Here is a 24,427-nt window from a genome sequence, read left to right as displayed (position 1 = left end):
TGATAAGGAATAGGTAAATTTAAATATACTCTGAAGGTAGACGTGGACAGGATTTGGTAAAGGTGGAAGGAAGAAGGAACATAAAAGGGAAAAGGAAAAGAGAGAGAGAGAGAGAGAGAGAGGAAAGGAATGGTTCTAAGCTTGAAAGAAAGAACAGCATTAGGTTTCTGGCTTGAGCAACTAGAAGAGTGGTGCTGCCATTAACTAGAATGAGGAAGACTGCAGGAAATAGTAATTAGGTTTCAGATAAGCTTAAAATAATTTACAGTAGATCCAAGAAGAAATGTAGAATAAGCAGTTGCACAGGAATTAGGAATTCAGATGCAAAGTCTTAGCTGGAGATATAAATTTGGGAGTTGATAACGAACATTGAGATATTTAACTTGGATGACATGTAACAAAAGAGCATCCAACTGTGAGAAGTGAGGAACAAAGAAGACTACAAAGGACGTGAAACAGAAAACAAGGTTTACGAATGATACAGCCTCAGACATTTTTTAAAAAAATTAAATGTTTTAGGGTGCCTAGCTGGCTGAGGAGAATATGAGACTCTTGATCTCAGGGTCAGGAGTCCAAGCCTCAAGTTGGGCATGGAGTCTACTTATAAAAAAAAAAAAAAAAATTAAATGTTTTAAAAAGGAATTCAACAAATTATCTGGGGAGAATCTAGACAGCTAGCAGGAGTGTAAGCACTTCCAAGGAAACGCCTCTACAATTTCAAGGCCAATTGCAGCTCCTTGTAAAACACTTTTCTTTCTTTTTTTTTTTTTTTTTTTTTGGGAGAGAGAGAGATAGAACACGTGTGCCGAGGGGCAAGAAGCAGGGGGTGGAGAGAGAGAGAATGAATCTCAAGCAGGTTCCACTCAGCATGGAGCCCGATGCAGGGCTTGATCCCATGATCCTGGGTCAGGATCATGACCTGAGCTGAAATCAAAAGTCAGACACTCAACAGACCGAGCCACCTAGACACCCCACTGTTTGCTTTATTTAAACAAAACCCACAGCAAAGCTTTAGCCCACACAATTCTAGGTAAGCCTCTTTACTGCCTTTTCTTAAACTAGGAACTGTGTGTCTGCAGACATTTTTAAAAAGAGCCTACACATAAAAGAGAAAAAAAACAAAACAAAAATGGACTCTGAAGGAAACCATCAATTAGGGCACAAAATATAATTAAAAAAAAAATCCTCTAATTATGTTCAGATAAATTTGAAGTAATACTGAATCCACAAAACAAGATACATAAATGGAACAAAGAGCTTATAGAAATTTTAAAATATGTTTGCCTTAAAAAAAAACAAAAACGGAGGAAGGTAATAAAGTCAATAAAACATCCCAAAGTAGCATAAGATCAAGTAAAAAATGAGGAGAGAAAAGAGAAAAATCAAAGCAGGAAGTTTATCATCCAACTAGTAACAGAATTCCCAAAAGAGAACAATGAAAAAAGAACATGGTTTTAAAGAAATAATTTATAAAGAGAATTCCCCAGACTAAAAGCATGGATTTTCAAATTAAAAAGGTACAAAAGGTACCCAATCCAAAAGTGACTGACTAGCACCTATGTTTATCACAGCAAATTTCAGACCTCAAGAACACAAAGAAAATCCTAAAACTTCCCAGAGAAATGAATCCCAGGTATTCTATAATGGAGTAAGAATCACATGAGCAACCAACTCCTCAGCATAAACATGAGAAGCCTCAAGATAATGAAGCCATGCCTTCAAAGTTGTGAGGAAAATTCAATTTGGAATTCTGTACCTATCCAAAGTATCAGTTAAGTACAAGGATATCTTTAAGAGTTCTAAGTACTCAGAAAAATTTACCTGTCATTCTTTTTAAGTTTCTTCATGATGTGGTGACAAAATGGAAGAATATACAGAGAAGACAATGAGATCCAGAAAATGCAGGGAAAACTCAGGGGAGGAGTTAAGTCCTGGAATGACAGCCTTGAAGCAAACCTAGTAAGCAACCAGTCAAATAAGCAAAAAAGGACAGAAGCTTGGGGCGCCTGGGTGGCTCAGTCGGTTAAGCGGCCGACTTCAGCTCAGGTCATGATCTCGCGGTCTGTGAGTTCGAGCCCCGCGTTGGGCTCTGTGCTGATAGCTCAGAGCCTGGAGTGTGTTTCAGGTTCTGTGTCTCCCTCTCTCTCTGACCCTCCCCCGTTCATGCTCTGTCTCTCTCTCTGTCTCAAAAGTAAATAAACGTGAAAAAAAAATTAAAAAAAAAAGACAGAAGCTCTAAGATGAAGGTCCCTAAGAAAAGGGGAACCCAAAGACTTAACAGCATAAAATGACAGATTTTTTGGCCATAATAAAGGTAGGCAATATAATAAGGGGGGAAGGGGGGAAGAACCTAAGAAAAACAAAAAATTGTCCAAGAGTGGAAAAAAAAAAAAGACTCTAGGGAACCCCTAGCAAAGAGCTGCAGACAAAAAGTAAATCTGGTCCTCTATGAAGTAATATTCATATAGTCTCAATAATGTAAATATGTTGCTTATTGGTTCTCCACTTTTAGTCAATTTACAAAGAGTAGTCGTCTTAACTAGGAAAATACAACAAAATGTGTATTTGATCATCCTTAGCAATATAAAAGTACAGATGGCAGAGCTTAGAAGGTGTGGTGAGAAAAGATGTAGTTTAAAAAAGATATAGTTTAAAAAGACATATAAATATCCTTATCTTTTGGGAGCCAAAATATACTGAAATATAGTAATCTCACAAAAAATAAATATTTAGATGTATTCCTTAAAATAATAAAAGTAGCCAATAAATGAACCAAAAGACAGTGATTTTACTGTATGGGCCTAAAAAGCAGGGAAAAGTGTTAGATCCTGATATACCGTAGCAAAGAACTAAAAGATACCACCTACAAGTTAGTGAATTAAGAAACAGTGGTTATAAAACATATTATAGACATGAAAAAAATTAAAGACATAAACATAAGCTTTTAAAAGCGGTAGCCCTCTGGGGTGCCTGGGTGGCTCAGTCGGTTAGGCATGTGACTCCTGATTTCCATTCAGGTCATGATGTCACAGTTCATGGATTTGAGTGCTGCATCAGGCTCTGCATTGACAGTGTGGAGCCTGCTTGGGACCCTCTCTCTTCCTCACTCTTTGCCCCTCCCCCACTCACGCACACACTCTTTCTCTATCAAAAATAAATAAACTTAAAAAAAAAAAAGTGGTAGCCCTCTGGGAAGAACCAGTGTGGAGAAGAACAGAGCAAAGAATGTTGCTTTTTATGTTAAATTTTTCAATGCTAGTTGATTAATTTCTAATCTATCAGCAAGCATTACAAAGATTTGTTTTTCCAAATTTTCTATGGTGAATGTATATTTCATAGCGTAAAATATTTTATTTAAATGTTTTTTATACAACACATACAAAATAGGGAAATAAAGGAAATCCATGCCTAGACACATCGTAGTAAAACTGCAGAACATCAAAGACAAAGAAGATCTTGAAAGCAGCCAGAGAAAGGACAGATCACCTACAAAGGAACGACAGACAATTAGAATGACACAGGTCCACTCAACAATAATGGAAGCCAGAAAACAATGGAATAATATATACAAGATGTTGAGAACAAATAACTGTTGTTACCCTAGATTTGGGTATCCAGCAAAATTACTGCACAACAAGGGGGGAAAAAAAAACAGATAAACATTCTTGGCAAATTTAGACAAACAGACCAATTCTTAAAGAAACTTCCAAAGAATACACTTCAAAAATACTTGGAACATATTAGAAGAGGATGACCCCCAAATAACATTCAAGATTTCAGAACAAAAAATGATAAACATGTAGGTCAAATCTGAACAAACAATGCCTGGGTAAAATAGTGATAATGGTGCCCAACTTACACATTTTAAAAAAGACCAAAACAAAACAATGGAAACATTATGTAAGTAAAGACTGAAGCATAAGTATTCTAAAGTCCATTTACTTTGGAAATGGGGTCAGAACATTAACTTTTGAAATATGCAATTAAATTTGCATGGTAAAATTCCAGTGCAAACCACTAAATGAACAGAAATGTAGTGTTCTCATTTAAGCTAGTTAAAAAAAAAAAAAAAAAAAGCAGAGCTGGGGCAATCAACAATAGTAACTAATGAATCTTTAAGGCAAAAGAGAAAAAAATGAAAGGCCATTATGAATCAAAAAAGATGACAGAAACCAGTCCAACTACATATTAGAAATCTAAAAAATGTGAATGTTTTAAACTTTCCAGTAACAGGCAAACCCAGACTGGGTTAAAAAACAATCTAGCTTTATAATATTTAAGATATATATTTGCCTAAAACTTTAAAAGAGAAGACTGAAAACAAAATCAGGGAAAACAAATGCTGATAGAAGTACAGGAAAATTAAGACAAATATATCAATCCTAGTGGGCAATCTCAAGACTTTCCATCAATGACTGATAGATAAATCAAGCAAACCAAAAACTCAGTAAGATCAAGATTTGAACAATGTAACCATAGAGCTTTATCTACTAAATGCAAAACTCTCAATCCAACAATTATAGTCCACTCTCTTCTAAAATGCACATGGAAGACGTATAAAATTGATGCCTTCAGTCTTAACAATTTTCAAAAAATATGTATGACACAGATCACAGTGACACAATGCAATTAAGTCAACGGTACATATAAAAAAATAAAAGACAAAAACAAATCCTCCATATACTATAAATCAAAAACATTTCCATATAACTCATAGGTCAAAGATGAAGATCATAATACTAAGATGGATAATGAAAACATTATAAATTTGTGAATATGCAACAAAAGTGACACTCAAGAGAAATTTACACCTTAAATGTTTACATCTGAAAGACAAGCTAGAATAATTACAAATATAGATGGATATATATTAAAAGAGTAGAAACCAATGAAATAGAAAATCAAGTCATCAAAGGAGAATCAATAAAGCCAGAATTATTGTTTTTAAGTCTTTGAACAAATTAACAAAATAAACTTCTGGTGACAGACTAATCCAAGACAAAAAGAGAAATAGCACGAATATTGTGAGGCGGTAGGCTAGTAAAAATAGAGGCCAGAGAGATGAAAGAACACTATCAACAACTCATGCCAATACATGTGTGCATATTTAGATTTTAAAAAAACATGTCAGAAAGCTGTAAAACAGTAAGTACAGTAATCAATGGCTGTTTGCAGAATGTCACTTTTGTGATTGTGAATAAATCAATTCAGTAAGAGCAACGGTAATCTTAAGATGTGTTTGATACCTTTTAAAATTTTTAACCTTTTACTTTAAAACAAAACAATGATACAGAAAACAACACAACACAAACAGTAGTTTAAGGAATTTTAGAAGGCAAAACACCCTTACAACCACCATCCGGTCAAGAAAACAGAACTATGCCAGCTACCCCAGAAACCTTTCCATGTGCTCCATCCCAATCAGCCCTCTCCAAAAGTAACCATTTATGCCATTTATACTAATACCTAAATTTTCTTTGTGGCTTTATCACACAAGTGTGCATCTCTAGATGCTACAGCTTAACCCTGCCCCTCATTATTTTGTCTTTTAGGTCTTTTAATCTAGAATTCTCAGGCTGTTTGACCTATATGGTGTCCCAGAGGCTGCTCTTTGCCTGTTGCACACTCATGATGTAACAACCAACATATTCCTCTGGCCTCTGTACCTCTGCAAGTTGACTGCTGGATCAAATCCTCTGGCAAGACTAAGGTAGTTTTATTCTTTCATCTGGAGGCATGAAATGGCTTTCACTTTTTTCGTAGACATTAATCACCAGTGCCTACATTCGTTAATCTACTGAGTTGGGGGAAAAAAAACCCAGAAACTATAATTCTATCATTCTGTTTTTACTTACTAAAGTAATTTTTAAAAATGCTTTCCTAGGAGTGTGTGGTTGGTTCAGTCAATAGAACATGTGACTCTTGATCTCAGGGTCATGAGTTCAAGCTCCACATTGAGCACAGAGTTTACTATAAAAAAAAAAATGCTCTTCCCATCTACTATGTAAAGAATTGCAAACATTTTCTATTTTTGGTTGGGGGAGCTTTATGGTCTCCTGCAACTATTCAACTCTGTGGATGTAGTACAAAAGCAGCCAATACGTACATGAATGGGCATGGCTTGGTTCCAATAAAACTTTACATACAAAAACAGATGCTAACTCCTATACTATTCAGTTACCCAGGGCTACCACTCTTTAAAGACAAGATAAATGCTCATGTATCCAGTTTTCAAGACAATGGATTAGCATCTATTATCCTCCAGAAGCTAATTAAGGATTTACTTCAAAACATATGAAATCATGGATTTAAAACTGTTTGATGTGCTTTGATAACTGCAATGCTTACCCTTACTGAAGATCAAGTGTCAGTTTCAGTTGCTCTTCACAAATTGGCCCACTTACACTTTCCAGTTAGTACCTACAGGCTGTTTTGGAATTTTTCTGTTCTCAGGTCCATCGTTTACTGGAACTGCAAATAATGCCGACATGGCAAACTGCACAATCCAAAGATTTTTTTTAATGTTCATTTTTGAAAGAGAGAGACAGAGCAGGAGCAGGAGAGAGGCAGAGAGAGACACACAGAATTCAAAGCAGGCTCCGGGCTCTGAGCTGTCAGCAGAGCCCGACGCGGTGCTTGAACTCATGAACCGTGAGATCATGACCTGAGCCGAAGTTGGATGCTCAACCGACTGAGCCACCCAGGTGCTCCACAAGAGTTTTTTTTTTTTTTTTAAGAGAGAATGAAGAAACAAACATAGGATGAAATCACTAAAGCTTCATGAAATGTTTGAACCTAGAACAATTTCAAGAACACAGTTAAGGAAAAATGAAAAAAACATATGCCAACATTAGAAAGGTGTAAGTCAGAAATAATGTGATGAGCATTCAGTTTGGGTGGGTTGTTAAATTCAGATCTCAGTAGAAGAGGAAAAGGAAACTAGAATCTTTCCTGATAGGAACAGAAGGAAAAAAGGTTGGAAAGCAGTAGAGAATGACTGGACAGGCCTAGAGGCCAGATATTGAAGCTGTGTAAACGCCAAGTTGATGGCGTCAATCCTGGACAATGCAGGAGATGGAAACATTAGAATACTCTCAGAAAGGAGTCACATGATGTCATATTGTATATTTTTATAATAGAGTTTTATTTTTTAATTTATTTTTATTTATTTTGAGAGAAAGAGAAAGCGCATGATGTGCGCACATACAAGTAGGGGAGGGACAGAGAAAGAGAGAGAGAGAATGAATATCCCAAGCAGGCTCCACATTCAGCACAGAGCTTGATGTGGGACTCTAGCTCACAACCCTGAGATCACGACCTGAGCTAAAATCAACAGCTGGACCCCCAAATGACTGAGCCATGCAGGCACCCCCAGAGGCACACTTTAAACAGGAAAGTGTTTGTACTTGAGATTGGGGTGGTGGGATTGAGAAAAAGGAAGCAGAAAGGTCAGCTCAAGGCTAACCACAGTATGCCAGGCACAAGAGGATAATAAAGTAGGGCCACTGGGACAATAGGGCAGATCTGGCAGGTAAGACACAGAATGCTAAGAAAGAGGAAATTTAAAGATAGGATTTCAAGTTTAAGAGAACAGGGGTAGGATTAACAAAAAGAAAAAAAGAGAAAACGTAGGCATCTATGTATCTCTAAATACAAGTTTTCTTAAAACCAGCAAAACACTGGTAATTATTAAGGTGAGGTAACTGGATTCATGGGAATTCACTGCACTATTCTTTCCACTTTTAATAACATTAAAAATTTCATAATAAAAAGACTTAAGATTCTGAAAAGTATAGGTACAGACTTTTCTCATGGTCCCTTCTCATTCTATTTTTGGGCCTAATGAGCACTTTTGTCATAGAACATTTCATAAATATTGAGTGGCAAATATTTAATGTCTCATGAAAAAAGTATAATAAAGGATGACGTATCATTTAAATTATTACCTTGGCTTTTTTCTATATTATCTCCTTTTGTTTCCTCTTCTTTAATGGGAGGACTTATCCTGGGGGTCCTGCTTTGCCCCTGGACCATTTCTGCCAGCAATTCTTCTTGAGAAGTTCGAGTTCTGGGAGCAACTGGAAGTGTCTGTTTCTGTGAGACTTTTATACAAAAAGGAAAAAAGATGAGAAATGCAGATGCAGTAATACATCAAAACTGAACAGTGAACATGTCCTATTAAATATAAATGCTTCCTCGGGTTTAGGACATATGAAAAGTTTGAAACCGTTCACAGATACCAGCTTTTTTCTTACAATATTCCAGAGAGACCAATAACGGATCTCATCTCTACATTTTAAACCATGTGCCATAAATACACTGCCACGCAAACGTATTCATTTTTAACCAAAAGTAGTTTATAATTTTTTTAATATTTATTTATTTTTGAGAGAGAGAGAGAGAAACAGAGTGTGAGCAGGCGAGGGGCAGAGAGGGAGACGCAATTCAAAGCAGGCTCCAGGCTCTCAGCTGTCAGCACAGAGCCCGAAGCAGGACTCAAACTCACGAACTGTGAGATCATGACCTGAGCCAAAGTTGTGGACGTTTAACCGACTGAGTCACCCAGGCACCCCCTAACCAAACAGTTTAGATTCTGCTTCATGATCACATAACAATTTCAAATTGTAACCTACATAACAGAGGCCAAGAACAAACTCCAATGCTTTCTCAAAAAACTAGGGAAATCTCTCATCATTATAAAAACAGGAAATTTCACAATGGAAATTTCACGTAGCAATGAGAATGAATGAAATATGGCCCTTTGTAGCAACGTGGATGGAACTGGAGTGTGATGCTAAGTGAAATAAGCCATACAGAGAAAGACAGATACCATATGGTTTCACTCTTATGTGGATCCTGAGAAATTTAACAGAAACCCATGGGGGAGGGGAAGGGGGGGAAAAAAAAAAAAAGAGGTTAGAGTGGGAGAAAGCCAAAGCATAAGAGACTCTTAAAAACTGAGAACTGAGGGTTGATGGGGGGTGGGAGGGAGGAGAGGGTGGGTGATAGGTATTGAGGAGGGCACCTTTTGGGATGAGCACTGGGTGTTCTATGGAAACGAATTTGACAATAAATTTCATATACTGAAAAAATAAATAAAAGAAAAAAAATTGCCACAAGTTAAAAAAAAAAAAAACCTTAATGTAAAAATAAATAAATAAAATAAATAAAAAATAAAAACAGGAAATTTCAAAGTCACAAAGAGTAAAATTCTCTACAATTCTCAACACTCAATAGTGTGCACAAGCAAAAAGAGGGAATGTAAATAGATTAGGTCTAGTGTTGGCCTTTGCGCAATAACCCAGATCTGATATGGCAAAACCCATTTTATGTTCAAGGTTAAAGTAGAAGATGAGAAGCAGGGGCGCCTGGGTAGCTCAGTCAGTTAAGCGTCCGACTTCAGCTCAGATCACGATCTCTTGGTTCATGGGTTCAAGCCCCGTGCTGGGCTCTGTGCTGACAGCTCAGAGTCTGGAGCCTGCTTCAGATTCTGTCTCCCCCTCTCTCTAAAATAAACATTTAAAAAATTTTAAAAAGAAAATAAGAGGACAGATGCCTATGAGGTTTAAAAGTTGCTAATTTACAATTTACTTCACTTTAGGAAGAGGTCACAAAGAGATGCAAAGGAGAATGAAAAACCAGAAAAATGCTAAAAGAATAGTCACCAAATCCATAGCAAAAGTAAAATTTTTTAGAGGCACCTGAGTGACTCAGTCGGTTAAGCATCTGACTCTTGATTTCAGGTCAGGTCATGATCTCACAGCTCATGAGTTGGGGTCCTTTGTCAGGGGCTCTGTGCCTTCAGTGCAGAGCTTGCTTGAGATTCTCTCCCTCTCTCTCCCTCCCCACCTCACTCTGTGTGTGTTCGTTCACTCAAGAAATAATCTTTAAAAAAATTTTTTTAGAGTGGGTAATCACAAACAATGCAGAGCCTGCTTGGGATTCTCTCTCCCTCTCCTCGTCCTTTCCCAACTCTCTCTCAAAAATAAACATTAAAAAAAGAAAACACTTTACACAATGGCTATAGCACATGGGACAAAGTACAGAATTTAATGGCAATATGGCACCTATCACTTGGTTTGCATTTCAGAATAAGCTTTCTGTAAGGTCAGATTACAGAACTGACTCATCTCATTTTAAAAGCCTGCAAAACCTTTACCTCCTCTCATAAAATAATTTAGAATTTCTACTAGGACTGAGGCAGGAACATCACAAATGAATCAATTCTCTGCTTTATATTCCATTAATGGGTTCTACTGAAAGGAAAGAGACCAATATGCTCATACACCAACCATGTCTTTCTAACTCTGGCCTCTTACTACCCAATTGTGCTCCCTTTTATACATCATAAATTCCTATCAAATGCTGACTCCAATGCCAAGAATATTGAAGTCCCATCTTTACCAAAACTCCCTTTAAAAATTCTGTATTTCATACACACTAGAAAGAGGAAGGAAAAGGCATTATACATGGCCCTAAGAACTAAATTCCACCAATAGCTGCAAGTTCCTCAGACTGGTCAAATCTCTTTTTACAACCATTATTCCCTGAACCTCCTCTTGGTCTTGACATCTGGCAAGTATCTTTTTTTTTAAATTTACATCCAAATTAGTTAGCATATAGTGCAACAATGATTTCAGTAGATTCCTTAGTACTGCTTACGCATTTAGCCCATCCCCCCTCCCACAATCCTTCCAGTAACCCTCAGCCTGTTCTCCATATTTATGAGTCTCGTATGTTTTGTCCCCCTCCCTGTTTTGATATTATTTTTGTTTCCCTTCCCTTATGTTCATCTGTTTTGTCTCTTAAAGTCCTCATATGAGTGAAGTCATATATTGGTCTTTCTCTAACTTCACTTAGCATTAATACCCTCCAATTCCATCCACATAGCTGCAGATGGCAAGATTTCATTCTTTTTGATTGCCAAATACATACATACATACATACACATACATACATACATACATACATACATACACATACACACACACACCACATCTTCTTTAACCATTCATCCATCAATGGGCATTTGGGCTCTTTCCATACTTTGGCTGTTGTTGATAATGCTGCTATAAACATGGGGGTGGCATGTGGCAAGTGTCTTTATTATACCACAACTTGGGTATCAATCAATTCTAGCTTCCTCAAGAGGTACAGAAAACTAACTTAATGTAAATGTAATACACTTAAATTACCTGTAGAATAGTTAGTTGTTTTTGTTACAGATTCTTGAGCTTCAGATATAGCCTTCAAAATTAGATTCTTGTTAGCTTGTTTAGAAGGTGGAAGTGAAGGTCTAAAAAAGTTAAAGGTATTTTGATTAATTTTTAGATTTCAGCTCTTCGCATGCTAGCCATCCATTAGGCCTTTACTATAGCCTTTTCTTAGGTTTGAAACAGACTAGCAATAGTTCTTAGGAAATGCCAACTAGATGGGAAAGTTTTAACTTTTTAAATAATGAATCTGGATCACCCCTCCTCCCCACTATATTACAGTTTTTAGCATTCTCTGCAATCTTCTCCAATTTTAAGCAATTTCTCTGATTAACGTTTCTCAAAAACCAATGGAAAAATCTTACGTCATTAAATTTTTATTTTCATGATCTCTAACAAACCCAGGAGCTCCATCAGCCAACTAAAGATTTACAGACAATGTTCAGGGTACCTCCTTTCAGGCTTTGCTGGCACTGACACACTGCTGGAGATGCTTCCTGTACGAGACCCACAATCATCATCTTCCTCCTCCTCTTCTCCATCATGATTGAATTTTTTTACTTTAACAACTGAACTTACCACAGGCAACTTTCTCTTCCGAAAGTTTTCTTCCTGCAATCAGATAAATTTACGCTTACCTAGTCTCAGAAAATAACAAAGATCTACCACAGTATTTCTTCCTTTTCAAGAAAAAGCCAATCATATTTAGAATTCACAGGCTATTTCCTGGTTTCTTATAAAAATATAAATATCCCTAGTAGCCAATCTTCAGCTAAAACAAAAACTAGTGCTTTACAATCACTTATAAACAGCAGCATGTAACACTGTTGAAGAAACTAATAAAATGAAATTACTTGTTTACTAGTAATTGCTGTGGAAAAATCTAATAAAATTGACCTAAAATTCTACCAAAACTATAAGGTAAGGTTAAAAGTATCTCAAATGGGGGGAAAAAGGTTACCTCAAATGCTGGCATCCCAGAAAAATAAATAAGATGTAAAATATCTGTAGAAGCCAGTTGTGAAGAGGAAAATCTGATGTAGTATGTTCAGTAGCAGATATATCAGTTTAAAGTAAACCTGCAATACGTGTGTAGCTATTCCACACATATTTAGTATTAAGAACTGCTAATTTTCAGCCTAACAAGCCAGAATTTAGAAGTATATACAGGGATGCCTGGCTGACTCAGTTGGTAGAATATGTGATTCGATCTCAGGGTCACTGAGTTCAAGCCACATGTTAGGTGTGTGGCCTACTAAAAAAATAATAATAATAAAATAAAATAAAATATATACAAACCTCAATACTCATTTTTTCTGAGTTGTTTCTGAAGAAGGGACTATAAGTCTCTTCTAAGCTGTTAAGCACTTCCTGTTCACACAAACGTCCTGTTTCATATACCCGGCTGTTCTGTAAATCAGGTTGCTTGGCAGCATGAATATTGTTTTGTTGCTGCTGAAATTGCAACCTGTTTAAATGAGCACCACTATCTGCATTTCGACTTGCAGGTGGTCGATAAATTTCAATAGAAGGGCGAGAAGAACCATACGTAAGTGTCACTGTCGGTTTTTTCTGAGATAAGGGATTCTCCTGCACAAAATTGAGGTCTTCATCAATGAGATCATCTGGTTCTGGCTTAATATCAATCACATCTTCAGAGGGTGCTGGCTCCCTCAGAGGCTTCACAGTTGACATTAATCGGGTTGCAGCTCCATCATCATAAGTCTGTCTATTTTTTTAAGAAACAAAGAATTATATCCAATTTAGAGCAGTATCTTTAAATCTTCAAAGAATATTTAAATTTTAATGAAACAAGGTAGACACTCCCTTTACAAATTCCATTAAAAACTACTCTAAAATTGCATTCTAGGGGTGCCTGGGTGGCGCAGTCGGTTAAGCGTCCGACTTCAGCCAGGTCACGATCTCGCGGTCCGTGAGTTCGAGCCCCGCGTCGGGCTCTGGGCTGATGGCTCAGAGCCTGGAGCCTGTTTCCGGTTCTGTGTCTCCCTCTCTCTCTGCCCCTCCCCCATTCATGCTCTGTCTCTCTCTGTCCCAAAAATAAATAAACACTGAAAAAAAAAAAAATTTAAAAAAAAAAAATAAAATTGCATTCTATTTTAAAACTTTGATTTACTACATTTGAGGTAAAAGATAATCATACTTTGGATTTTATTATTTTATTCAAAAAAATTGCTCATGACCACCTTCGTATTTCCAAAACTTTCTGAAAACAGAAATTTAAAGATATAAAAACCAATGTAAATGTCACATACACACACCTACCTACCCACAGAAGGTCTACAGAGGATTCTCACCTAACATTAGTGGTTTTCTGCTCCTGTGAACTAGTAGAAACCCTGGAATCTCTTTTCTCAGGTCTTGTGCTACCAACTGCGAGGGGTGGCACTGCAGCTTCATGTCTTCTCTCGTCTCCCCGACCGAAACTGCTCTTGTTTGAAGACACGTTATTATCAAAGATGTTGGTATCAGAAGACTTGAGACTGGAGGGATCTGAAAAGAAAATCACATGGTCCTTTTAAGCTGTTATTTATTACTTTGAACCTTCCCCGTCTTCATCACCAATTTAAAAGCAATACGTGTTCTTCCACAACATTTTTAATGGCTGAATGTTATTCCATACATAGTAATATAATTATTTCGATTTGCTATTACTAAACTTTTAAGGAATTTTCCATTATAAAATACTAAAATATCCTTGAAGCTAAATCACTGCACACATGTACAATACTTCCTTAACATAAATTGCATAGTTTCCCTTCCTTTATTTAAGTTTATTTATTTATTTTTGAGAGACAGACAGAAACTCCCAAATAGGCTCTGTGCTGGCAGCACAGAGCCTGACACAGGGCTCAAACTCATGAACCATGAGATCATGACCCAAGCCAAAATCAAGAGTGGGGAATTTAACCGACTAAGCCATCCAGGCGCCCCTCTCTTCCATCGTTTAAATTATCTTTAAATTATGTTAAATTTATTGCTCTCGATTTCATAATTCATAGGCTTCCTAAGAAAGTTCAAGTGAACCACTGTTTTCAAATTTATGGAATTTTTCCCAAAGCAATATACATGGCTTTAGAAAGAAAATGCTATAGTAAATTCCAAAAACCCTGAATTTTAATGAATCTTACCAGTTGTAACAGAGCGAAGTTTATCTAATACACCGTGAAGCCTGAAAGAAAAAAAATATATTTTAAAGCTTCCTTTAATCAAGAAAGATTTTCTCAATTGTCACTTGAAATTTGATGACATTATAGAATTTACCTTCAGATATAATGGTACTAAATGGTATTTAATAGATAAACAGTACTAAAATTAAAGACTCAATGTACCTTAGGGTAAAAGAAGATAAAACACACAAGTATGTAATACAGCTTATTATTACAATCATTTAAGCAGTTTGTTTTATCTATTAATATGGTTTTTGGGACAACTTAATTCCAAGAGTTGAAAAAACTTCAAAATAATCTTAAAATATATTACTTCATTGTAACTATTACTTACAAAACTAGTCACATAAACAAGAATAGACTACAACTTTGCTTATAATATAACCTGTTTTAGTAGTTATGTACAAGGCAAATGTACCTTACAATCCTTTCAGGAGGCTTCATGAAACCACCAGAAAAAAAAAAAAAAAAAAAAATTTAAAAAGGGGCGCCTGGGTGGCGCAGTCGGTTAGGCGTCCGACTTCAGCCAGGTCACGATCTCGCGGTCCGTGAGTTCGAGCCCCGCATCGGGCTCTGGGCTGATGGCTCAGAGCCTGGAGCCTGTTTCCGATTCTGTGTCTCCCTCTCTCTCTGCCCCTCCCCCATTCATGCTCTGTCTCTCTCTGTCCCAAAAATAAAAATAAAAAAACATTGAAAAAAAAAAAAAACAAAAAAAAAAAACACCAGAAATATCTCATTAATAATGTTTCAACCAGAACCCAGTCACATGCCACTGTCCCCTTGGACACAATTATTACAGAATAGTCCATTTCAAGCTGGTGAATGAACATTTAACTTAAGAAAATAAACTGCCAAGACAGTGACATCGTAACTTATATCAGTATGTGTTAAGGAACTAAATTTATGGCAAGATGAGAAAGGTGAATTAATATGATTTTAAATTCAAATTCATGTAGTCCTTTATGTAAGAAATTTGTCTCAAGCATTCCATCAAGTTAATTAAGAAGGATCTACTGAGTCAATCTCCCATATTATATTAGTGGGACTCCAACCCAAAGTGATACCAAGGATGAACCAAAAAATCAAGTCATAAAACATGTATATGAAAGAAAACAAATACCTGGACTGTAGATTTAAAAAAAAAAAAAAAATCATAGTTTCCCCAGTCAAAAGTTCCACGGTCTTTTTTTTTTTTTTTTTTTTTTAATTCTAGGGACTAAGTGTAACAAGTGGGTTAGATCACCCACGTTACGGTAGTGGATGTTCCAAAACATCTGAGGATCAACCAGTGTACTGAATGTTCTTCAAAACTATGTAATATAATCAGAGAATTCTATTTGCAATTTCAAGAAAACTTCACAAGACTGATAAAGCATATAGTAGCCCACTGGGGCAAAAATACCTTCAAGATAAACTCTGGTTTAAAAGCAAGAAGTAGAAGTTAACCAGTTTCATATCCCTCTTTAGCGCCTATTAACCTCTCCCAGTCTCCTGCCATAAAAAGTAAGCAGGCCACTCTACTAGCTCAACTTTTGCTCCATTATCAACTTGTTCTGTAATTGGTGGTTCCCAGAGTGAGGGCCTTTTCAGAGTACTTCCTGATCTATTCTCAGCCACATCATTACCTCCCCCTACCCTCACTCTACCTCAAAAATGGTACCAGAGCCTGGCCTGCCTTCTTAAATGAATCTTATGCTTTTTCTCCATATTCTCAACTGAAAGGCCTCTGTTGGTTTGAAAAAGGACACTGAAAATAATAACATGAATTTATATTTAAACATAAAATTGTCTTTTTACAATCCCAAACTTCAGAAGGTTCCAAACTTTTAAAACTCATTTGAAATTTTGTCCAAAACCTTTGCCCCCTAAAGGTTAACTCACTAGAGAAAGCAATTTAGGAAGTCAACCCGGCCCCCAAAACATATGTAACTGGTTTGGGTTCAGGGAAAGGAATAAGAGATCCAAAGGTTTACAAAGAAACACAATAACCTACAGTTAACACAGACTAAGGACTTGCTATGGGCCAGGCACAGATATAAGTACCTTACATATATTATTTCATTTAATCCTTACAATGTCCTATAAAGGGAATTTATTAATCCCATTTTACAAATGGAAAAACCAAAGTAAGAAGCAGATCCAGGATTCAACCTCAGCAATCTGGCTCCAGAGGCTGTGCTCTCATGCATGGCTCACTACCTGCCTCTCCACAGTGAATCTGCCTCTCCTGTCAAGAACCTCTTTTCAGACAGAATACCTACTCTGATTTGTGCCAAACTTTGGTCTAAGGGGTAAAAATTCAGAAACATACCATACGGTGAATCGAATTGTGTTGTTCCCTAGAAACAGGGACAGGTCCTCTGTCATTTGGTCCTGACTTTTCTTGTTGGCCACCATCACCATAATGTAATCAGGAAGTTCTTCATCTAGTTAAAAGGAAAAGTATATAAAAACTTTTTTACGTTTTCCTCAATATTGACTTCTAAAAAGTTAACGTACTTGAAAATATAAATATAGCTCTAAGAATTAACATCTCAGCTCTACTAGAATTATGTTGGACAAGAAAGTATAGCTTTTTTTTCCTCTTCATTACATAGGTATTTCAATTATTGGTAAGGATGGAAATTAGAAATAACTAACAAATCCTTATAAAACTAGGTGTTCTGAATTACAGTATCAAACTTGAGTGTATTCATTTCCTTTTTATCTTTTTAATTAATGCTCATCAATTTCAGCAAAGCTTCCAAAAAGCAAATGGATATTCCTCAAGAATAATAGAGTTTTGTATGTTTTATGTTTTATTTAAGCTTCAAAATTATACTCCTTTCTCAAGAGAACATCTTTATCCTCAGTAAAGGCAGATTTCTATTATCTCAGGGTAATAAACCTCAACATCAAATGAACTAAAACCACCCAAAAACTCTACATGGTTTAAAAAATTTAATCTTAAATTTAAATAATTTCAATTTCACTGTTTTATCCTCACTCTCCTACATAATGATTATGAAGGTGAGGTCTAGGACCAAAAAGAAAAACAAAACCACCACAGTAAGAAGATAAAGAAGCAAAAGCCATTTATCAAGAACTCTAATCCCCACCAAAAAAAAAAAATCCTTCAGATTTAATACCTAAAATATTCCTATTTTTAAGTAGGTAGAAAGGCTCATTTCAGAAATACGCTTAGGCCAAAACAAACAAAAAACCTTTCATTTGTTTCAAGGAGAAATACCAAAAATCCAGTTCAAGAAAAGCACAAACATACTCAGAAAGCCCGATCTACAAATGGAAACAGAGAAATCTAATTATTATTATTATTTTTTTTACTGCTCTAGTAGTATGAACACACAATTGATTTATTCACTTTATATTAATGGACATTTAAATCTCTTGAAATTTTACACTAACAACAACAAAAAAATGTTGCCAAGAAATTTTAGGAAACTAGGTGGCAACCCTGCCTGAACATTACGATTATTGGGAGAGTTAACTGAAAATCCAGAGGCTATGTGCTATGCAAGCTATTCTGTTTCACATCATGACAGACCTAGAAGAAGTAGTATTTATAAGGTGCACTGGGGTAAAAAGTTATTCATAGTCAAAGTAAACTAGCCACTTCTGCCTTACCAGTTACCTCAAGTGCTATGAAAAATCAAATCTGAACAGAATGAAAACTGTTCCTAATTTCCAGTATAATAACGTGCAGATAACACTAGCTAAGCAGCTGCTATAGAGGAGAGATTCTCAAATTTAATTTCACGTTAGAATCTGCTGGGGAGCTTTAAAAAAATCTGCTTATGTCCAAGCTCCCTCTCAATTCAATTACAATATTGGACAGGAGGATCAAAACATCAGCGTTTTATTTTATTGAAGTATAATTAATAAACGTTATATCAGTTTCAGGTGCACAACATACTAATTTGACAATTCTATACGTTACTCCATGCTCACCACGGTAAGTGTAGTCGCCATCCATCACCATACAATGTTATTACAATACTATGCTCCCTACGCTGTACCTTTTGTTTATGTGACTTATTTTAGAGCTAGAAATTTGTCACTGTTAATCCCCTTAATCTAGTTCACCCATTCCTCACCTACCTCCCCTCCAGCAACCACCAATTTGTTCTCTGTATTTAAGAGTCTGGGTTGTCTGTTTTTAATTTGTTTTTTAGATTTTATTTCAAGTAATCTCCACACTCAACATGGGGCTCATATTCACAACCCTGAGATCAAGAATTGCATGCTCTACCAACTGAGCCAGCCAGGCGCCCTGCTTTATTTTTTAGATTCTGCATGTAAGCTAAATCATATGGTATCTGTCTTTCTCTGTGTGACTTCATTTCACTTAGCATAATATCTTCTGGGTTCATCCACATTGTAAATGGCAAGGCCTCATTCTTTTTTATGGCTGAGTAATGTCCCATTATAAACATATATACACGTGTATATGTTTACACGTATTACATCTTCTTTACCCATCATCTATCAATGGGCACTTAGGCGGCTTCCATACCTTGGCTATTGTAAATAATGCTGCAATATAACATATAGGTGCATGTATCTTTTCATACCATTCTTTGGGTAAATACCCAATAGAATTACTGGATGTGGAATTTCTATTTTTAATTTTTTGAGGAACTGCCACACTGTTTTCCACAGTAGCTGCACCAAATTGTATTTCCACCAACAGTACACAAGGGTTCCTTTTTCTCTATATCCTTGCCAAGCTCTTGTCTCTTTGATTCTAGCCATTTTTACAGGTATAAGGTGATAGCTATGGTTTTGATTCTCATTTCCCTGATTAGTAATGTTGACTATCTTCTCATGTGTCTGCTGGCCATCTACAGGTCTTCTTTGGAAAAATGTCCATTTTTATTTTTCCAAGTGTATTTCTTCTGACAGAGAGAGAGCAAACAGGGAAGGAGCAGAAAGGAAGAGAGCGAGAATCCCAAGCAGGCTCCGCGCTGTTGGTAGAGCCTGAAGCCAGGCTTGAACTCACGAGCCGTAGAGATCATGACCTGAGCCAAAACCAAGAGTCAGATGCTCAATCAACTAAGCCACTCAGGCGCCTCCCTCTGTCCATTTTTAAAATGGATTTGGTTTTTGAGGGATTTTTTTTTGGTGTTGAATTGTAAGTTTTTTACATATTGTGCATATGAATCCCTTATCAGATGTATCATTTGCAGATACCCTCTTCCATTCAACAGGCTGCCTTTTTGTTTTGTTGGAGAAATCTGAGTATTTAATGCAATTATGCAATATGATGTGAGGAGATACAAGAGAGAACAAAAAACCAGTCATTTATTTTCTTTGCAGAGTATCAAAAAGTTCCCACTGTTTTCTGGAAATTGCAGTAAATAAGCCTGGTAGCTTATTTATGTGAAGTGTAAGGTTAACAAAGAAGTTAGAATGCTTTGTCAGCCTTCACAGATCTTCTCCATCATAATGTCAATGGTGAAGATGTGCTTTCCTGTCACTATCAGTTTGCATCTTCTAACCCAGCCATCCACCTGTGTGGATCAGTTGGTTGAGCATCCAGCTGAGGTCATGATCTCATGGTTCATGGGTTAGAGCCCCATGTCAGGCTCTGTGCTCACAGCTCAGAGCCTGGAGCCTGCCTTGGATTCTGTGTCTCCCTCTCTTTCTGCCCCTCCCCCGCTCATGCTCTGTCTCAAAAATAAAGATAAACTTAAAAAAATTTTAAATAAAATAAAATTCTATGTGAGATCAGTTGTTGCTTCAGTACAGGTCCAAGCAGAGAAAGGTGGGAAGGAGAGATACAAAGAAGCCCAAGGCAACTTTTGGGAGTGATGAATACATTCATTAGTCTGATTATCGTGTATATTTGTCAAAACATACCAAGTTGTACACTTAAACTATGCACAGTTTAACGTACACCAATTACATGTCAACAGAGTCACTAGAATTCATACACTGTTTTCTCAGTTTACAAAACAGGAAGAATCTAATGAAAAATTAATGTGTTCATGATATATTTTTACAGAATTCTGATTTCTCAAATTTATTTGAAGTGTATACAATAGGGGGAAAAGTGAGTTTTGAAGGTTTAAGCTCAGGCTTCTACAATGTGAGTAAAATCGTCAACTATACTTAAATTTTTTTAAGTAAAAAATAAAGAAAATAACACGTGAATGACTTACAAATTGTAGTTGCCATCCCACTAACATGCTCCATTTCAAACAAACACAAATGAACAGTTATCATTCTTAACAAAGACTTGTTCTCCTTTGTATCCCACCCAATACGTTAAAAAAGGATACTCAATATTTATTAAAGGACTGTTTCTATAACCTTAGAAGTTTCCAGGACTCTTTCTAATACCAAAAAAAGAGATTAGAAAGTCACCCTTTCCAGAAGGACGACATATAAACATACAATTAGGTAGTTAACTGTAAATCTAAATTAATAATGGCAGGCTCCAGGCTCTGAACTGTCAGCTCGGAGCCCCACACAGGGCTCAAACTCATGAACCATGAGATCATGACCTGAGCTGAGTCCTACGCTTAACCAACTGTGCCACCCAGCCCCGCCTCCCTCCAGCTCCCCCCGCAATTTCAGTGGAGTTCCAGAGGACCATACAGGAGTGACTGACTCCTGTTTTTAGCATTAAGGACACAGAAGACCTGAGTTCTTTGGTCTTAAATCTGATACTGACCAGCTAGCTCTATTTAGCCCAAGACTCCATTTCTTGATTTGTAAAAGGAGTAATACTACCTGCCATTCCCACTATTTTCAGGAACAAATGGAACTATATGAAAATATTCTGAAAATCATAAAATATATACTTTTACTACAATTACATTTTATATTAGACATTAGGCTTATAAACCAGGTTTTAATAGGCTCAAAATCCTTGGTTTGAGATTTTTGCTAAGTGATAGGAATCATCAATAAGATTGAATTCAGACTCAACGAACACATGTTTGTGCTTTCATGTGCTAGAATTAATAAAGTTCACATCATAGGTTTTCTGTAGATTTCTTTTTGAACCAAAACAAGTTCCTGACACATAGCTGGTGTATCCATTAAGTGCTGAGCAAATAAAAGAAAAAATGAATCCTGGTTCAGCTTCATCTTCACTTCTGAGCCTCAATTCCTCTTATCTGTTAATGACTTCTAACAACCTTGACAACAATTTACAAAATGTGTCCAGCATGTGTTAAATTAGCAATTCTCAAACTGTTGGATCTCAGGTCCCTTTTACGTTCTTAAAAAAAAAATTTTTTTAATCTCTATTTTTGAGAGAGAGAGAGCAAGCAGGGAAGGGGTAGAGAGAGAGGGAGACACAGAATCCAAAGGAGAATCCAGGCTCTGAGCTGTCAGCACAGAACGTGATGTGGGGCTCGAACTCAGAGACTGGGAGATCTTGACCTGAGCTGAAGTCAGATGCTTAACCGATTGAGCCACCCAGGTGCCCCTTAAAATTTAATGTTTATTTATTTTTGAGAGAGAGAGAGAATGAGCGAGCACGGGCACAAGTGGGGGAGGGGGAAAGACCAAGAAAGAGACAGAGAATATGAAGCAGGCTCCAGGCTGTCAGCACAGAGCCTGACACAGGACTCGAACTCATGAACTGTGAAATCGTGACCTGAGCCGAAGTTGAATGCTCAACCAACTGAGCCACACAGAAGCCCCCTAAAATTATTGATGACCCCAAAGAACTTTTATTTATGTGAGTTATCTATTGGTAATTACCAGACTAGAAAAACTAAGAATTTAAAAAAGTATTAATTCATTTAAAATAACATACCACGTGTCAACAAACCCATTTATATGACGTAAATCAACATTTTTATTAAAAACCTACATTTTCCAAAACAAAAATGCAAAAAGTTGTATTTTTATAAATCTCCTTAATACATGGATTTTAAGAAGACAGCTGGATCCTAGTTTCTCCTTCTGCATTTAAATGTTATGCTGTTCTAATTGAAAAACATGAAGAAAATCTGGCCTCACAAATACATAGTGAGAAAATAAAGTATAGATGACCCTTGAGCAACATGAGTTTGAACTGCCTGGGTCCAATTATACCTGGATTGTTTCTGCTACAGTCATCAAAAATGTATTTTCTCCTCTTTATGACTTTCGTAATGTTTTTTTCCTATAGTTTATTGTAAAAATACAGCAATATATATAACATACAAAATATGTGTTAATGGACTGTTTATGTTACCAGTAAGGCTTCTGATCAACAGTAGGCTAGTAGTTATATTTGCGGAGAGTCAAAAGTTGTATTTTCGACTGTGTGTAGGGAGGGGGAGAGGGAGTATCCAGCAACACTAACCCCCCAATCGTTCAAGGCTCAACTGTATTTTAACAGCCTTTTCAGATAATGTGGATATTCTTTTGTGATACTATACCAAAACTCAACAAGTGGTACTTTCTTAAAGGTTAGCAGCAATATGGAAACTAAAACTCTATCAACGACCTTTTTACACTTATTACGTGAAAATCCCTTGATCCATCTTTTATTTTTTTTTAATGTTTATTTTTGAGAGACAGTGGGGAAGGGGCAGAGACAGAGAATCTGAAGCAAGCTGCCAGCTGTCAGTACAGAGCCCCCAACACAGGGTTCAAACTCATTAACCGTGAGATCATGACCTGAGTTAAAGTCAGATGCCCACTGACTGAGCCACCCAGGTGCCCCCATCCTCCATATTTAATGCATCTTTTTTCCCCTGTGTAATTCTGTATCATCATGCACTAGTCATGTGAAAGAATAGTGGCTAAGGGCGCCTGGGTGGCTCAGTTGGTTAAACGTTTGATTTCGCTCAGGTCTTGATCTACCTGTCTGCGAGTTCAAGCCCTTCATGGGGCTCTGTGCTGACAGCTCAGAGCCTGGAGGCTGCTTGGGAATCTGTGTCTCCTTTTCTCTGACCCTACCCTGCTCGCACTCTCTCTCTCAAAAATAAATACACATTTTAAAAAATTACACATTAAAAAAAGAAAGAAAAAAAATACTGGCTCACTGAGCTATACAAATCACTTGACATGCTGATACATTTCATTATGAGACAGAAAAGAATCATTTGTTAATATCATTAAAAATCTTTTGTCTTAAATGTTTGAGAGAAAGTGAGTGCACAGACGAGCAGGGAAGACGCAGGGAGGCAGGAAGAGAGAGAGAATCCCAAGCAGGAAGAGAGCCACCCAGGTGCTCCAGAAATTCTTTTACGTAATGGGAAGCTTTCAAGTTCATGAAGGCAAACACAATTTTTCAGAATTCTAATTTTCATTTGAAAGCTCAACTTTTGTCACTAGCAACAAAGTGTATCAGTTTTTTCCTTTGCTCACTTTCAAGAAAATGTCTGCCAAATACCCAAGTGTATATATCTAGCTTGTCAGAATATAAAAATGATGTTCCCATGGGGTGCCTGGGTGGCTAGGTTAAGCGTCTGATTCCATTTTGGCTCAGATCATCATCTCACCATTCAGAGCCCCTGCTTATTAGGATTCTCTCTCCCTCTCTGCTTTTCCCCGACTCATGTATGCAATGCACTCTCTCTCAAAAATAAACAAACGTTAAAAAAAAAAAAGATGTTCCATAAAAAAGGTGGCTGGGTTTAGTTCTCAACTCAATCACACAAATCCTTTCCATTTAGACAATCCATCCTGCTTTAATATACAGCACAAGTATTTTATGAGTAATTCCTACTTTCTCAGACCACACATTAAAAAGATGTAGTCAAGGTCCAGGGTTTATAAATGATTTTTACTGCTTCACTAATTACATATGTATACATACATATTTTAAGCAGGCTTCACACCCAGCACAGAGCCCAATGCGGGACTCAAACTCACGACTCTGAGCCGAGATCAAGAGTACCACACTTAAAACGACTGAGCAATCCAGGAACCTCCCCCTCCTTAATTATATCCTTAAATGAAACTGGCTTTAAAAAAAAAAAAATTCCAAGCGGAAGGGTGTGAATATGACTGGTCATAGGAGTTTGGTATGAGATCTCAATTTAGGGTAAGGTACCAGCACTTTAACTGACCACTGCA

General features: G+C 36.8%; 1 protein-coding gene across 7 annotated transcripts in view; it reads right to left on the bottom strand.

Annotated features, from left to right (window-relative positions):
* The window catches only part of ZC3H14 (zinc finger CCCH-type containing 14), a 50,506-nt gene that overhangs the window by 24,574 nt on the left and 1,505 nt on the right, over positions 1–24,427 (bottom strand). For all 7 annotated transcript variants that reach the window (XM_030319751.1, XM_030319752.1, XM_030319753.1 and 4 more), the window contains 7 exons: positions 16,713–16,827; positions 14,363–14,403; positions 13,529–13,724; positions 12,513–12,942; positions 11,665–11,825; positions 11,196–11,296; positions 7,947–8,102 (listed from right to left, as the gene is read on the bottom strand). In XM_030319751.1, the coding sequence (XP_030175611.1) occupies positions 7,947–8,102; positions 11,196–11,296; positions 11,665–11,825; positions 12,513–12,942; positions 13,529–13,724; positions 14,363–14,403; positions 16,713–16,827 (1,200 nt within the window). The remainder of the gene's footprint in view (positions 1–7,946; positions 8,103–11,195; positions 11,297–11,664; positions 11,826–12,512; positions 12,943–13,528; positions 13,725–14,362; positions 14,404–16,712; positions 16,828–24,427) is intronic.

The sequence above is a fragment of the Lynx canadensis genome, chromosome B3 (genome assembly GCF_007474595.2).
Source record: "Lynx canadensis isolate LIC74 chromosome B3, mLynCan4.pri.v2, whole genome shotgun sequence".
NCBI lineage: Eukaryota > Metazoa > Chordata > Mammalia > Carnivora > Felidae > Lynx > Lynx canadensis.
The sequence above is the reverse complement of the archived record's forward strand: the minus strand, read 5'-3'. Positions and strand labels throughout refer to the sequence as shown.